At 37.6% G+C, this 16,511-nt stretch overlaps 1 protein-coding gene across 5 annotated transcripts in view; it reads right to left on the bottom strand.

The window, feature by feature from the left end:
* Nucleotides 1-307: 307 nt before the first annotated feature.
* DCAF6 (DDB1 and CUL4 associated factor 6) overlaps nucleotides 308-16,511 on the bottom strand; it is a 95,209-nt gene continuing 79,005 nt past the window's right edge. For all 5 annotated transcript variants that reach the window (XM_019470829.1, XM_019470827.1, XM_019470830.1 and 2 more), the window contains 5 exons: nucleotides 12,814-12,952; nucleotides 6,692-6,848; nucleotides 5,038-5,126; nucleotides 2,364-2,469; nucleotides 308-751 (listed from right to left, as the gene is read on the bottom strand). In XM_019470829.1, the coding sequence (XP_019326374.1) occupies nucleotides 687-751; nucleotides 2,364-2,469; nucleotides 5,038-5,126; nucleotides 6,692-6,848; nucleotides 12,814-12,952 (556 nt within the window). In that variant the 3' untranslated portion in view covers nucleotides 308-686. The remainder of the gene's footprint in view (nucleotides 752-2,363; nucleotides 2,470-5,037; nucleotides 5,127-6,691; nucleotides 6,849-12,813; nucleotides 12,953-16,511) is intronic.

The following is a 16,511-nucleotide window of genomic DNA, read 5'->3' as shown; positions in this document are numbered from 1 at the left end:
TACTCATGGATCTATTGGTAAAACAACTATTTCACCAGCACTACAGATTCAAGCACGGAGAATGTGAAATGGCACTATAGTAAGACTGATGGAGAGACAGTTTTGTGTAGGTTACGCCCATGGAAATGCAAGAACCAAGAGGCATTGGGGTCTCAAAGCCACAGAGAATCCCAGTGCTCACTGTAAGAAATAATTGTATTTGTCACTTCACAAACATTGTAAGAAAGAATGCAAATGACGGCAGTAATGGGGTTATCGTTACAAGGTGAAAAAAATCAATGGTTGCACAAAGAAAAAACACAAAACTACTTAAAACAACCAAATCTTTTAATTAGAAAGCAACAAACATGCAAACAGCAGGTATAGAAATTTATTTGAACCAACGTTTTTACTATAATGAAAGTTACTTTAAAACATTGATCCAAGCTCCCACATTTGCAGGTTAAGGAAAATATTGCACTTTGCATCTTCTAGCACCCCTCATACATGGCAAAACATTTTAAAAACATTTTTGCTTATTTTACTTGCACACTCTCCCAAAGTCATGCACACAGTCATTCAAAAACAAAAGGTTAGGTTATCCAAAAGCAATACCTCAGAATTGCACTAAAGCTCTGTAAGGAAAAATATAATTAATGTCTTATACAAATTCCATTAACGTCTAGGTGCTTGCACACAACTGCCGGTTACTCTTCATCTTCGTTTTCATTTTCCTGACCAGATCCTTCTGATCTGTCACCTTCCAATCGATCTGTAAGACACAGAGATTTAGTAAGGAGAACCTCTAAAGTTTTCAGGTTTTGGTAAATATTTATAGTGTACTATCTCCCTGGGCTATTACACAACACACAGTGGCTGTGGGCTATACGGTAGAAGAAAGTCCGTATGGACTGACAGCAGAGATTGGGTAGAAGTCTTACCACAAGAAAGGAGAACAGGAGAAAAGCCCTAAAGGATTTCCAGGCATAAAAGTGAAGTTTGTGTACAAAAGGAGAAACCTTGTAGCTGCTGCCTGGCTGTCAGCCCAGGAAATACGAATGCAAGCATAATAATAAAAAGAGATAATTAATACAAGGGATTGAAACACTGTTCTGGGGAGCTAAAACTAGAATAGCTGCGGTTAGAAATTTGTATACTCCAGAAAACTGGGGAATCGCTATCTGTCACTGTATACCTCAGAAAAAGTAGCTTCTGATGTGTTTAGAGAAAGGCAACTATAGAAATGTGTGAGGGAACATGATTGGCTCAAGACGTATCACTCAAACAACATGCACTGTCAGGTTAAGAAATACTCCACCCAGCCATAACACAGATTTTTGCTGGAACTGTTATAACTCAAGTGTTGGGCAGTTCTTTGAGTATTTTACTCCAAAGAAATCATAACAAATGAAAAAACCCAAACTAATATATTCATTTAGAGCAGTGGCGAGGCACACCACTGGGCTGGATACAGTGGCATCCTCCTGGCTCTCTAATTCTCACAGATCAGCGAGAGGTGGAAGAGGAGCAGCAGCTGCTGCCAGGCAGAGCTTCCCCCCTTCCGTATCACTATAAGCCCACTGCTCTTCTCAGCCAGTGCCGAAGTCCCCATATTCGATATCTACAGTCACTTTCACCCTCATCTACAGTTCTGTTAGGTTTCCGCCCCATACATCATACCAGCCTCCCAAAACTTCGTCACCTTGCTTCCTACCCGGTATGTCGTCTCTCCATTGTCCTACATCTTCCGTACCAACCCACCGCAGTCAGCTTCTTCAGCACTAACATCCAGGAACACCAGTTCCCAACAACAATTCCCCATGCAACCCCTCATATCACCCATTTCAGCTCCTATGGAACTGCTCCTTCGCTGAAGGGACATCCCTGCCCTGGGAACAGCTGCCAGAGGCCTCAATATCATCTCCCACAGTCCCGTATCTTCACACCCTCCTTCGTCCCCAGACAATTCCAAGCCCACAATAATAGTCAGTTTATCTTACGACTCATTCCAGTCATTCCCAATAGCTTTCCCATCACACAGCACTCACCTTAAAGATCATTCCTTAGAAAAGAGGGTATTTTTCAACATGTAATTAGTACTACATTATGAATAAACTATTTCAGGATGGTAACATCTAAAAAAATATTTTGCTGTTTTCTTGCTCTTTGTTTGAGGTAAAAAAATAACAGCTGCAAAAATGTTGCAAGTCTCATACTAAAGAAGCAATTCCTAAGTAATTCTATTAAGAGACCCTTGAACAACCCTTGAATCTTCTCACCAACCCCAAGTGTAGCCACAGACAGCCAAAGATCTTGATGGTTCCCCAATCCATCTGCTATTTCATAGACCAATGTGGTAGACAAGCTCTTCAAAAGTCTCTCACCTGCTCTTATATGATTCAACGAAGCCAACATTCGTAACATAAAAGAAGCTGGAACAGTAATAGTGTTTCTGGTCTCTTCCAGCATTAATTCATTACGTGTTATAACCTGGAGGCAGGGGAGGGGAAAAAACAGCATCAAAAATAAACACAAAATTGTACTGCATCAATATTGGTTTGTAGATACAAAGTTCCTATGCAAAAGGCATTTACAGAGTCCAAAATTACAATAAGGGAGCAATATTTTAATAATTACTATCAAATACAGTTATACCAGTTGCATGTGGTAAGAAGAGTCAAGACAGTGGACTCTGCCTACAGATATATAATTGTCTATCTAAACAATATTCTAGTAAGATCATCATTCTGTTGTCCACATGCATGGTAGATATTAAGATGAGCAACTGAGAAAAACTCTTGGAAATGAGATCTTGCAGGAAGTAAGGAGGCGTGACAAGAGAAAGTGCTGTTACAGATGGCAACTGTTGCAGAGAACAAAGTGCTAGCACCAGCGCTGGCCAAGAACGTGGGAGGGAAAAGAGATGAGGTTACCCTAAACTCCTAACTTCACGCTGCTTGAAACTTTTGGAGAAAATCCAACGAACACAAGCAATTACTCTACCCCGGTTCAGGAACATTCTTCATCTCCATAATTCTTTCTAAACAGATCTATAGCTTGCCTCTAAATGACTTGAAAGAGCCAGCTCCTACTGTCTTAGTTTCAAGGAAAAAAAAAAACCCCAACCCACTAATGAATACTTTTAGCTCTTTTGGCTCCTTCCTTCCTTGTGGTAGTTCCTTGCCATCCTTCTTGCTGTGCCGTTAAGTTCTAATCCCACACCTTAGCTTGTCTCTCAGCTTTCATACTACGTTCTTTCATTATCACTAAGCATAAAAAATTCTTTAGGTGGAGACAAGTTCTGAGCATTATTCAGTTCTTCCTCCCAGATCAGCTGCTGTAAGGCAGGAAAATAGTGCACATCTCTCTCTCCCTGAGACTCCTTCTCAAGCCTGTTCCTCTTGTCAGGAACACGTTCTTGCAAATGTCTGCAGCGGCCTTCTCCTAGCCAAATCAAAGCGCCTCTTTTCTGTCATCCTCCTCTGTCTACCAGGAACTTTGCACAGCTGATCACTCCCTAAATGAAGCAAACTGAGAAGACAGCAGGCTGCCACTTTCTTCCTCCTTCACCTCCTATTTCTCCAGTGCATCATTAGTAACACCCTTTTGACAGCCGGCTTCTGATGCTTTTTCTCTACTCAGAGATTTGTTCCCATCCCCGCTGTCTTTTCCTATTCACTAAGGTCATGGCCTCTCTTAATTGTAAATACAGTTCTATATCTATACTGAATTTTCCCCAAACACAGTGCTTCCTCCCTAGACTTTCTCTTCTATGGAAAATTCAGTTCAGGTCTCTTGGACGCTTACTCTAGCCAAACTTAACATGGTGAAAACTATTTCATTGCTAGAAACCTGTCCTGTCCTCTACAGTATTTCAATATGGGGATTAAAGTAAAAAACAAAACCAAAAAGCGATGTAAAATTACAAACCATACTGCGGTCACATTTTCTGTAAGTTCTACATTTTTTTATTAAAGAAAAAGTAATTAAATCTCTAAATAATGTTATTTAAGATTAAGTGACAAAAGTATCAGTACAATAATTACTTTTAACACACATTTATATTTAGCCATATTTGTAAAGCCTGAAGGCTCCAAAACACATCATAGATTAAAATTATCATACAATATACACAGAAGCGTCACTTCACCCAGTGTTACTTCTGCTAAAACAATGGGAAATGTTCAAAAACCACAAGTGGATGTTTGGGGTTTTTTAGGGGAATGGGGAGGGGCGTGGCTAAGGGTTGTGGGTTTCTGTTTGTTTTAAATATATGTAGCACTAATACAGAGAAATAATAATTTAAAAAAAAAACCAAAAAAACAAAAAACCAAACAGGCTACTATATCCCTGCTGTCCAGGAGTTTGCACAAAAATACCCCCAAACCACCCCACAACCAAATTTGCCCTAATACATTACCTACAGAAAAACATCTAGCGTTTTAATACGTTTTTATGTAAATCACTAAAAGATGATTATTCAGCAGTCAGCTCTATGATCATCACAGGCCAGTTGCTCTAGACATTGTTACTGCTTTGGGGGTATGAAAACAAATGTGTTACGTAACTTTACATACAGACTTTTATAACTGATTGGGCTTGCGATGTTTGCTTTATTCCATGAAGTTGCCAATTTGCAATCTTAACTCCCTTTTATGCCACAGAATATTGAGTAGGATTGATTTTTGCACTCCCTGTTCTTCTGTATATCATTGTATTTCCTTCAGCTAATTTATTTGTTTAGAGACAAATACCTTCATTTCTAATTCCTGCCAGTTTTCCTTTTTTAGCTGACCGTTCATACTTTTTCCAACTTCTTTCATGTACATAATACTGTATCATATCATATAATTTCTAGGAGAGTTAATGAAATACAAAGTGCCTCTGTGTGCTGCCAATGATACGAAAGTTAGCTATTATAAAGGGCAGCTTTTTATTTGCAGCTCATTTGTTGAACGTTAAATAACTCTGTTAATTCAGTATCAGTAATTTGCACCAAAGGCTCTTATAGAATTGGAAGATGCAACATTACTGTGAAAAAGGAGGAAAGGTTCTTACCTCATCTGCAAGTTTTCTGTTAAAAATCTTGGATTCTTCCAATGGCGACCAAATTTTTATATCATAATCAATACCCGAAGAGGCCAGAACTAGAAGTAATAGTAATTCTAAATTAAACGCGTTATGTCTTTACCAGTATTTTCTGCACTTAACTGGCGTTGAAGACGACGACTTTACTTGAAGCATTTACTTGGAAATGTCAGTTCCCATGCTGAACATCCAGCTGTGTAATTACTAAGTCTCCAGATGAGATCTGAGCTACAGATTGTGTATTTTGAATATATATATATATAAAAAAAGAAAAACACATACAAACATCAAGAGCCTCCTTTTCTAAATTAAAAAAAAGCACCAGGATATACATAAGATAGGAGCAGAAAGTAAGAACGAACCCAGCCACTGCTAATATATTTCTGCTGACGGCCTGATAAGTATGTACATTAATAACAAAGCCTTAGGATTTGTAGACCCAGATCCGAAGACAGAAGCAAGATAATTTCCAATGTATTTTGAAATTTGATAATTTGAGTGTATTTCATGTAAATTTATTTGATATTTGAATATAAAGCAGCAATGGATGTTCTTATAAACATTTGTTAAAATATGGGAAACAAAGTTGCAGAACATTCTCTAGATCACTGCACAAAACCACCATGGGAATAAAAATTCCATAGAAAGATCTGTACAAGATTAACTGTCCTACAAGGAGGACGACCTCTTAATTACATTACACGCACGTTACAGTGTGTGACAGGGAGACAGTTGCACTCCAAGAAATCAGTAAAGCTACAGGGCATTTTGAAAGGTGCTTCCAAAAGAAGTGTCCAACCTAGCCACACACTCCAAACGTGTACAGGAACACAATTTCAATTAAGCACTGAAAAGTTCAAGGCTTATCCAATGTAGGGCAGTATTCCGTGTTTCCACAAACTGTCTGAAAAAAACGCAGCCTCTTCTGGTATTATAACTTTATTTGCTTATTTATTTACAGCTGACTGTTACTCTACAGCCATGTGAGCTATGAAAAAAGAAATAACACAAATACTTTCTTTGACTGTGTCAGAAGCTGCAGAATGGTTCAGATTTTCCATCTAACATGTCAGACGACATATGATTCCTTCTACTACTTTGGTCCACCTTTTCTATAAATATTCTCCCCTAAATACAAATTAATAGAATTTCTATGAATTTTATTCATCCTTCTGATCTCACAAAGCCAGTGAGACTGAGACACCCACTTCACTCAATTTTTTGAACAAAGCCAAGCAGAGACAGATTCCAGTATCTATTCCCAAAGTGTTGCTGGCATTTCAGTGACCCCATATTTCCCTCATTAGTGTCACGGAAAACATTTAATGTATTGAGGGGAGCAAGAAATGGAGATTCTTCTTACTACATCTTAACTTTCTATAAATACTACGTCAGTAACGTTTTCATTCCAAGACGTTATTGAGTAAGGAGGGTTTTAAGGGCCAAAAGTCATTTGTAAAAGACAAAATTAAAAGTAGTATTATCTAATTTACATGGGAAAAAATGAACAATAGTTCATTAATCATTACAATGATCTACTGAGCAAAGAATTTAAGACTGAGCTTTAGAGTGCTTTACTACAGATAACCTGAACACGCAGACTGTGAAAAAATTATCATCTTACTTGGGTCAAATGGATGAGGCTGAAGACAGTTCACCACGTGGTTATCAGCTTCCAGCAGCATGAGATGTTCAGCAGTATGTCGATCCCATATAAAAATATGGCCACAGTCTGAACCACTCATGACAAAGTTAGATCCCCAAAAATTGGCTTCCTTTATCTGCAGTAAAACCAAAAATAACAATTACTTTATAAGACTAGCTTGGAAAGCATATCAAAGAGTATACTCCCATTTCTGCAGTAACACTGCCTCTGAAGTAAGAACTCTGCAAACGCAGAAACAACATTTAAGAAAATTTAAAGGAAATATTTAAAGAAAAACTATCAAAAAAAGAAAATTCAGAAGGTTAAAGATCTCCAGAGCAAAGTGGCTGCTAACAGAAAAAAGGAGAGGAGTTGGGGCAGACTGAGCAGTTTGGAAGTAAATAAGATGACAGCAGATTTGTCACTTTCCAAAGTGACTGAAGGGTATTGCAGAAAGATCCAAGGTCCTTGGAGAAGGCTTCCAGAAAACCAGCCATCTCTCGCCCCAACTGAATAGTGTGTGTTGCAGTGCCTCAGAGCCAGTGAAGCGATGCAGACAGCCGGCACTCGGGCTGTTCCCTTCTGGCAGCTTCTCCGGGAAGCTCTGACAGCGCTAAGGGAGGCCGACGGAAGGCTTCCTTTGGAGCAGGGGGACCGTCTCAGCAGAGACGGCAAAGGCCTCCTGCCCCGTTCTGCCTTTCTTCCCCTGCCATCAGCGCGCAGCCTCTGCTCCTTCTCTCCATGCGATGAAGAGAGGAGCAACATCCTCTAGGTAAAAGGAAAAGAGGGGTTTTATGGAACAGTATGCTCATGCTTTAGGCTAGTATACTATATAATGGTTTATTACATCATCTATTTCCCTTTCCTCTGTGAAGTTCTATAATTCAGTAGGTATTTAAATGCCTTAAGCTCCATAAATATTCGTGGCTCATCAGCATCGTTGTTCTGGATACGCATTTGCTAACAATGCTGAGAGCACTCTTCTAATGAAGTGACCGTCTCTCCCCTCAAAATGACGAGACGGTCTTGTCCCCGATTCTGAGAATTAAAGAAAATGGCAGGTACAGCCAATGACAAGACAGCTAGCTTGACCTGTACTTGACTTGAAAAAGTCGTCGGGAGACAAGCGAGTAGATAAATCTGAACTTTTTTTCTCCTCTTTGTTCCCATCCCTCTCTCCAAAACACAGTAGTGTCATAGGATTATAAGAATAATGTATTATCTGATAATCGTTTATACATATTAGTTATATTTTGTATAGATTCACATATTTATTCTTTATATTACACTATCCTATTTTTATTTCTTACACATTTTTTATTTATAAATAATTACTTGTGTAGTAAATGCTGTACTATTTATTAATTGTGTATTTACTAATTCAGTGGGGAAACCCAGACTCCTTGAGTGTTTCACAGATCTGCAATCTCATGACTTTTGGAACTGAAGGCAGCTGAAGCACTCTGTCCTATAAAACAGAGTAGCGTTACAATGAAAATGATCATGTAAATGACAGAGAAATTGCAGGCCAGGAAAAAGTGGCAGTAGTATCAGATATCCATTTCCTTGAAATATAATGTTGATATTATTCTACACCTGTTACACTCAAGATACCCTTATGATTACAGCCTGAAAGAATGTGGCTTATTCAATTTCTGAGCCAAAAAAAGCCACCCTAGAATATTTTTTTCCAAGAAGCAAAACAAACCTTTTCCAAGGTTTGTTAAATGTAGAATCATCTTTCCATGCCAAGGCCTCTCTTGCCCTCCCTACCTAAAAAGATGTAACCCAAACGAAGCCAAACACTCAGTCTGAGCAAATAAGAATGGATCACGTCATTCAGTAATGATTAGAATCTTCTTCAGAAATCACTTCTGATTTTACTCAGAGTAGGACATCAAAATAACCATCGTTAAACTTCTTAAAATAGGAACAGGCTAGGCAGCAGTATCTTTCTCCATTGCTGTCCTACACCATCTATAGGGCGAGAGGTTCAACGGGGTGGCAGAGGGAGGAGGGACGTTGCTTCAAGAACAGCCAAAACTCAGTCACAAGATGCGAGCTGAAAGCTCCACAATAGTCCAGTGTTTGTGCTGGAGAAAAGAGTCTGGAAGTTAAAAATGTAACCCTACACACAAGGTTACACTTTACAGTTACCAGCACCTCTTACAAACTCTTTAAATTGACATACACCGGGCAAAAGAGATACCTATGTAAACAGAAGTTTCCTACGCAGCAGCTTTTGGAGTTCACACAGATGATGTCCAATGTTTGAAGTTTAGCATAAAATAATTTCCTAATTTTTGGTATTTAAGAATACCTCCAGCATAAGGGACAGAATTTTGAGTTTGAGACCATTTACACAGAATCCGACTATGGAATTATTTTCCAAGTAACACATCATAATAAAGCTCTAAAGAGGACAGTGCCTGCATCCTTATCTTTCTTTTTGCATAGTTTTCTCAGAAAATGCACTGGAGAAAAGGACAGAGACATTGTCTTGCTCTGTGCTTTGCCCCAGCTATCTTGATTTGAAAATCACCACGATAAAGAATCATATTAGTAAGCTGAACCCTTACCGCTGTTAAAAATATGTACTTTATTTCCAGCATGAGTATGTCCAGTTTTAAATTTCACGCTTGTTAGATCTTTGTCTATAGAATATGTACCAATGATTGCAGTCAGTGCAATAAAGTCATCCTGATGTCTAAAAATAAGCCAGAGAAACTGCATTCCTGGATTCTGTGGTGAAAGACGTGTTTCCAATATATTCATCTTTCAGCAGCTTTTGTCTTATAGCTCCTCTTAATATATATTTTTCATTATCCTGTTAGAAGTACATCTAGATTATCTCCAGTAATAAATAACTTTATTTTAATTCTCAATTATGACTTCTTCCTGCTTCCTTTGTAGTCTCTTACGTAACTGCTGATTTTACGTTTCTAATATTCATAAAACCTAATTTTAGCACCACATAAATTAACAAAATTTAAATTCACATTTTAAAATTTTGTTTTCAAACTCATACACACACTCAATTCTACTGTATGCATACACAACTTATCCCATTTATTAGGTACACACAGATGCTCTATTGAAGAAAAGTTTCTTTAAAGTCAGTATTTTAAAAGGGGGACTCGAGACTTGGGGTGAGCGGAATAGAGGAAGAATGGCATATATATGAAAGGACGTAAGACTAGGTCTGGAGAGAAAAATAGTGAAGAAGAGACAGGAGAGACACAGAACTGAAGGCACATGGCAAAAGAGAAATTTTGAAGAAAAAGAAAGGGATTTGGGGCTCGCAAGAGCATTTTTTTCCTCCAAGAACTAAAGAGAAACAAGTAATCCCACCCCTTCATCATTCCACTATCATCTCACCCCCTGCTGCCATACTTTCAGGTCTGTGTCATGAAAAAACGGTAACACCCAGTACCCTAATGACGTCATTCGAGTGGTTACATAGCAGGGATCTGTGTGCTGGACCTAAAAACGTTCCAACCCTGCCAATGATGCAAGCAAACATCAGTATAATGCTGCTTATCTTTTGCTTTCTGACAATATAAGAATCACACTTAAAATATGCTTATTAAAAAAATTGTAAGATTGCCAAATCAAGTTCTCAAAAGTAAGGAAGTACCAGAATTATTCACTTTGCCTGCATAACCTTAATTCACTCTCCTTTTATGTATTTATTTATTTTATATATATATGTATTTAAACAGTTCATGTTCATGTAATTGACGAGACAACTTTATCCCTGGGCTGCTCAGGTGTGTAGGAAACAAGACTTCCCTAAGCTGTCTCCTTCACAAATTTTAAAGGGAAATACCAGCAGCCCTCGTCTTGCAGGAAAGAGGGTATCAATCAAAAAAATAATTAAAATGAAGTTTGCCACCATAGAAACCAACGGGGAAAATTACATCATCTTCCATTGTGTGCATTCCTCGTCATAGGTGCTCACGTGAAACAGAAGCAAAAACACCAACCCACATCCCAAAGAAACCAAACAACAAAATCCATGAAATAATCTGGATAACACCACATACGTAGAGGAAGACTGAATTAAGACCACTTGGGCAAGCTTAGTTTTAATATCACCTAACTACAAAGTGCTGGACGCTATGACTTTTAAACTAACAGGTTTTTTAGCAATTAAAATTAATTTCTGAAATACAGTGCAAAACTCCTTGCCATTAATCACAGTTTATTCTAAGCCTTGTTGCTTGTGTAGACTGAAATGTGCGTTTACTGAAGCATTTTCCTCCGGTGCAATCAAAGCCATTCACACAAACTCTAGCAAATTGCTTTTGGAGGCAGAGGGACTACTCCTCAGATCATCTGCAAAATAATACACCTGCTACTCCCACAAAATACCACCTAGTACTCAGAACTTCACATCTTCAAAACACTGTAAAAAGCAAAAAAAAGAAACAGCAAGGAAAACAGCATTTGTTTCTCATGCACCACTGCTTTACAAACACAGTAACTGCATTTTTCTTAAAATACAGTATTTTGTATGAAAAAGAGCATCTAGTAGTTAGATTATGATTTAATAACTAGCATTATTTCCTTTTTTTAATTCAGATATGTCAAAGCTCTTCAAAATCATGATTTAATCCTCACTTTCCCTTCCAAGCTGTTCAAAATTATTATTTAATCTTAACTTTTAAGGAGTACAATAATTCATCTCAAATCATTTCTTGCCTTAGTAGGAACTTTTTTAAAGCTGTCTAAATCTTGAGTCTTGTCATACAGAAATAGTGAAGAGAAATACATTAACAAAATTTTGGGGAAAAACCAAATCACACTGGAAGGCGCACTAGATCCTTAATAACTTTTTAAATTTTAAAAACTTCTGTTCTGGCATAGATTTTTCACTTCAGAATTTTGCTACCTCATTATGGGTGGAGGATACCTCTAGCACTGAAGAATAAAATAGCATGTGAATTTTGCCAACAGCTGAAGTTCGTTCTTCAGAGAGGGAATAAAATGTTGCATCACTTGACATTCCACTGTCTTGCATGCTATTCTTGTTCTAAGCCAGGACTGAAAAAATTAAAGTCTGTAATTTTACATTTCGGATAATGCTGATGTCTGTTCCAAACTTATGGAGAATGTGTTTGAGTGCCTAATTATTATTTTATAGTCCTTTTTGATAGCCCATTTCAGTGTTTAGAGATGGACTTTCAGTAGTGTTCTCTTTGTCTGCAATTTATAGACGATCTGCTGTTGCCCGCATTCAGGAGCTCTTCAGAAGGAGGAAAGAAAGAAAAGAAATGGAAGAACTGGAAACGCTGAATATTAGACGTCCTTTAATAAAGATGGTTTATAAAGGTCATCGCAACTCCCGAACAATGGTACAAACTCTTTGTCTGTTTTGGGAACTGTAGAGATTTTGTGGACTGAATCAGTGTAGCTGCCACATTGATACGCTTGCCAAAAAGGATACTGTAATGCATTGTAAGCACTTTTTCTTGTATATTCAGTTGGAAGCCATATAGTTTGCTCTAAATGAAAATTAAAATTAGCGTGACTCGTGTCACCATGTTAGGCATTTAAGTTTTCTTAAGTTCAAGACTCTCTCCCCTTAACTTCCTTTGAAATCTTGGGTATTTTTCTTAACTTCTTTTTCATTTTGTCTGTTGGCTTAAGTGGTATAAAATGTGCCTACCTTCAAAATTACGATTTAATCCTCACTTTCCCTTCCAAGCTCCTTAAAAGTTAAGATTAAATAATAATTTTGAACAGCTTGGAAGGGAAAGTGAGGATTAAATCATAATTTTGAAGGTAGGCACATTTTATACCACTTAAGCCAACAGACAAAATGAAAAAGAAGTTAAGAAAAATACCCAAGATTTCAAAGGAAGTTAAGGGGAGAGAGTCTTGAACTTAAGAAAACTTAAATGCCTAACATGGTGACACGAGTCACGCTAATTTTAATTTTCATTTAGAGCAAATTATATGGCTTCCAACTGAATATACAAGAAAAAGTGCTTACAATGCATTACAGTATCCTTTTTGGCAAGCGTATCAATGTGGCAGCTACACTGATTCAGTCCACAAAATCTCTACAGTTCCCAAAACAGACAAAGAGTTTGTACCATTGTTCGGGAGTTGCGATGACCTTTATAAACCATCTTTATTAAAGGACGTCTAATATTCAGCGTTTCCAGTTCTTCCATTTCTTTTCTTTCTTTCCTCCTTCTGAAGAGCTCCTGAATGCGGGCAACAGCAGATCGTCTATAAATTGCAGACAAAGAGAACACTACTGAAAGTCCATCTCTAAACACTGAAATGGGCTATCAAAAAGGACTATAAAATAATAATTAGGCACTCAAACACATTCTCCATAAGTTTGGAACAGACATCAGCATTATCCGAAATGTAAAATTACAGACTTTAATTTTTTCAGTCCTGGCTTAGAACAAGAATAGCATGCAAGACAGTGGAATGTCAAGTGATGCAACATTTTATTCCCTCTCTGAAGAACGAACTTCAGCTGTTGGCAAAATTCACATGCTATTTTATTCTTCAGTGCTAGAGGTATCCTCCACCCATAATGAGGTAGCAAAATTCTGAAGTGAAAAATCTATGCCAGAACAGAAGTTTTTAAAATTTAAAAAGTTATTAAGGATCTAGTGCGCCTTCCAGTGTGATTTGGTTTTTCCCCAAAATTTTGTTAATGTATTTCTCTTCACTATTTCTGTATGACAAGACTCAAGATTTAGACAGCTTTAAAAAAGTTCCTACTAAGGCAAGAAATGATTTGAGATGAATTATTGTAGCAACTATCCCATATGTTAGCAGTGAGGGATACAGCTGAAGATTTCCCAGAATAACAGAGAAAAGTTAGCTAAATTACGTATTTTGGTCTGTGAATGTTTAATTCCAGGAATCCACTTTTTGATTAATCTGTGAAGAGACCCTGGTGCCAAATTTTTCCAGTTTAGCTCTTAAGTTTGCACAATCCCCATAATTCCAGCTATAACCAAACTGTCACATCCCAGCACCTGCACCTAACTCTTTTTCTTCTTTTACTCCATGTCAGGGTTGCTATTAGCTTTGAGGTCCTGAACACAGTCCAAGGGGAATGTCACTCTCAAGAAGGAGCAGGTACAAATTGTAGCAGAATGCAAGGAGTCAAACTATTACAGGAATTTATATGATCCTGAAAAGTAAACTGAGCCAGAACTGAATATATTTGCAACCTCAGTACACTGCTACCAGAAAGCTAGTAACCTGAATTTGTCCAAAAGTAACGTGGTATGGTGTTTTAGTCACTGATCCTGGAGACTCTTGCAGCAAGTCCTCCTTTCCAGAAAAAAACGCACCAGATCTATCTCATAACTAATTCTCTCGGCCAGTGGTCTGCTTAGATTTTTGTTTCATTTTTGTCATAGGAGAAAGTTGGACCAAAAAAATTAAGGTAAAGTAAGTGTTATCCTACAGCTAGGCAAAGAAGGAAAATGAATGCAAGTGATGAGTCATTAATACAGATTTAAAAAAAAAAAAAAACCAAAAAACCAAACCACAAACTGTCATACTAAGACAGATCAAAGCGAAGCTTTTGAAAGATATTTTAATACTTATTTTTTACAGAAACTAGAAGATATTTGTAAGCACTAGCCAATAGATCCACTTAACAATGGACTATTTATTATAATGCATTTCTTAGAAGTTTGCCTAGCAAACAATCCCAGAAAAAATAGACTACCACTACTTCCTTTGTGAGTGTTTTCTATCCCCTCAAAATCTCATATCTAGGCAATATTCCAGTCCCTCCTTCTTATACTACACTAAATAAATATACTATTTTTGTTAGTTAGTCCTTATAATACATGGAGTCTCAACTTTAATCTTCAACAGATTTAAGAAGAGGGTTCTTCACAAAGTCTTCATACAATGGAGGAAAATAAAAGAAGCCCATGTTCTTTATCTACTGTGCTTTAAAGGTCACAGATTTATTCTCCTCACCAGTTTACTTCTATGTGAAGGGAAAAGAAGGGTGGCATGTATATGACAGGCTACATAAAACACTTACAGAAACTTTATAAACAATTATTTGTACATATTTGGTTTTGTACTTGTTTTTAAAAAAGACGGTTTTTGTGTGAGAAAGTAAAAGCAAGGATCATGTAATAACAGCTACTCTGCTACCAACCCTATCAGTGATCACACAGCTTTGGGAACAGCACACACAGCTCTTCAGCACAGTAAGACCCTTTTGGTTTCAGAAGCACACCTGCTAGCCTTACACCTATCACTTACTATGATTGCTATTTGCATTTTTGGTATATTTATCCACATTAATTAATTAATAAAAGATGTGCAGTGAAAAAGCTGAGAAGTTAAACATCATTAGGATTGACAAAGCAGTAGACCTGTCTAGCTCTTTCGGAAGGGTTACTTGCTAGGTAGCAGGAACAAGTCTTGGGGTTAGAAGATGGTATTAAAGTAACTAATTTGTAACCCAAAGTAGTTTCTTGCATAAATTTTTCATCTTGGCATCTCTAGAAAAATTAATCTCCTCCTCTAAATTCCCCTAGGCTTGAATGCAGACATTACAAAAAAACCTCAAGACTACTCAGCAGTCAGAATCATGCATTTTTAAATAAAAGCAGAAGCACAGAAGCAACTTTTGGTAAAAACTGCCTTTCAACTAAATTCAGCTCGGAATTTAAAATCCTGATTTTGGGTCTTATTTTAAAAGGCATGAAAGGATTGATATTTAGTTATCTTGTAAAGTCGACGATTACCTTCAACATGGAGAATGCAGCCAAGCACACATGGCTATAACTGTGATATGTTATTGGGCACTCTAGTAACGTATTGCTAAAAGCAGGAACCTGGCAGAGGCAAGTCTTCTCCAGAAAAGATAAATATGAGTCTAATCTAATGACATTTCAGAACAAAGAACATTACAGGAAAAAGGATTCTCTGAGAGGTATTACTCTTCCATAACTACAGATTTTCTATACATTTTTTGTCACACAAAAAACAATTAAAAAAATCCAACATATTTGTTTTTGTGGCCTTTTAGTTTTCATTTGTATTTGTGATAAGCAATTCCTGTCTGTGCCAACATAAACTTAGATAGTAGCCTAATCACTTGGAGCATCATCATACTGTTCTGAAGTTCAGCCTAAGCTAAGCCTGACTGCGAGCTGCTGCTTCCCTTCCAAACTGTGTGCTCTTCCAAGCACAAAATGTCAGATAGTGAAATTTATGCACATTGTGTCTGCACTCCTCAGGCAACTCCATCAATTGATACAGTTGTATTACGCATTCACATTCAGGCATCAAATAATGAGGGTGCCTGAGAAATGCTGGGTATAGATTAATGTTATTAATTTTATGGTACAGAAAACGTTAGGTCTTGTAAAGCCAATGAAGCTGAACTTTGTTTTAGTTATGCCCTTGTACTGTAGGTAGTGCTCTGACTTCAGAATAATTCAGTACGACTGTCTGGTCTGCAGGTATAAAGCCTTTTTAAGTGTGTTTTGCCAAATTTTGTGGTACCTTAGAGCAGTATCTTACAATAAAGTTGGTGTGTGTAGTCTTAGTAAGATTGAGCCCAAGATGATGTATGGTACTGTCCTGGTTTCGGGGGATAGAGTGTTAATTTTCTTCCTAGTAGCTGGTACAGTGCTGCGTGTTGGATTTAGGATCAGAATAATGTTGATAACGCACCGATGTTTTAGTTGTTGCTGAGCAGTGCTTACACTAGTCAGGGACTTTTCAGCTTCCCACGCTCTACTGACCGAGAAGGCTGGAGGTGCACAAGAAGCTGGGAGGGGGC

Source organism: Aptenodytes forsteri, unplaced genomic scaffold (genome assembly GCF_000699145.1).
Source record: "Aptenodytes forsteri isolate BGI_AS27 unplaced genomic scaffold, ASM69914v1 Scaffold287, whole genome shotgun sequence".
Taxonomy (NCBI): Eukaryota; Metazoa; Chordata; class Aves; order Sphenisciformes; family Spheniscidae; genus Aptenodytes; species Aptenodytes forsteri.
The sequence above is the reverse complement of the archived record's forward strand: the minus strand, read 5'-3'. Positions and strand labels throughout refer to the sequence as shown.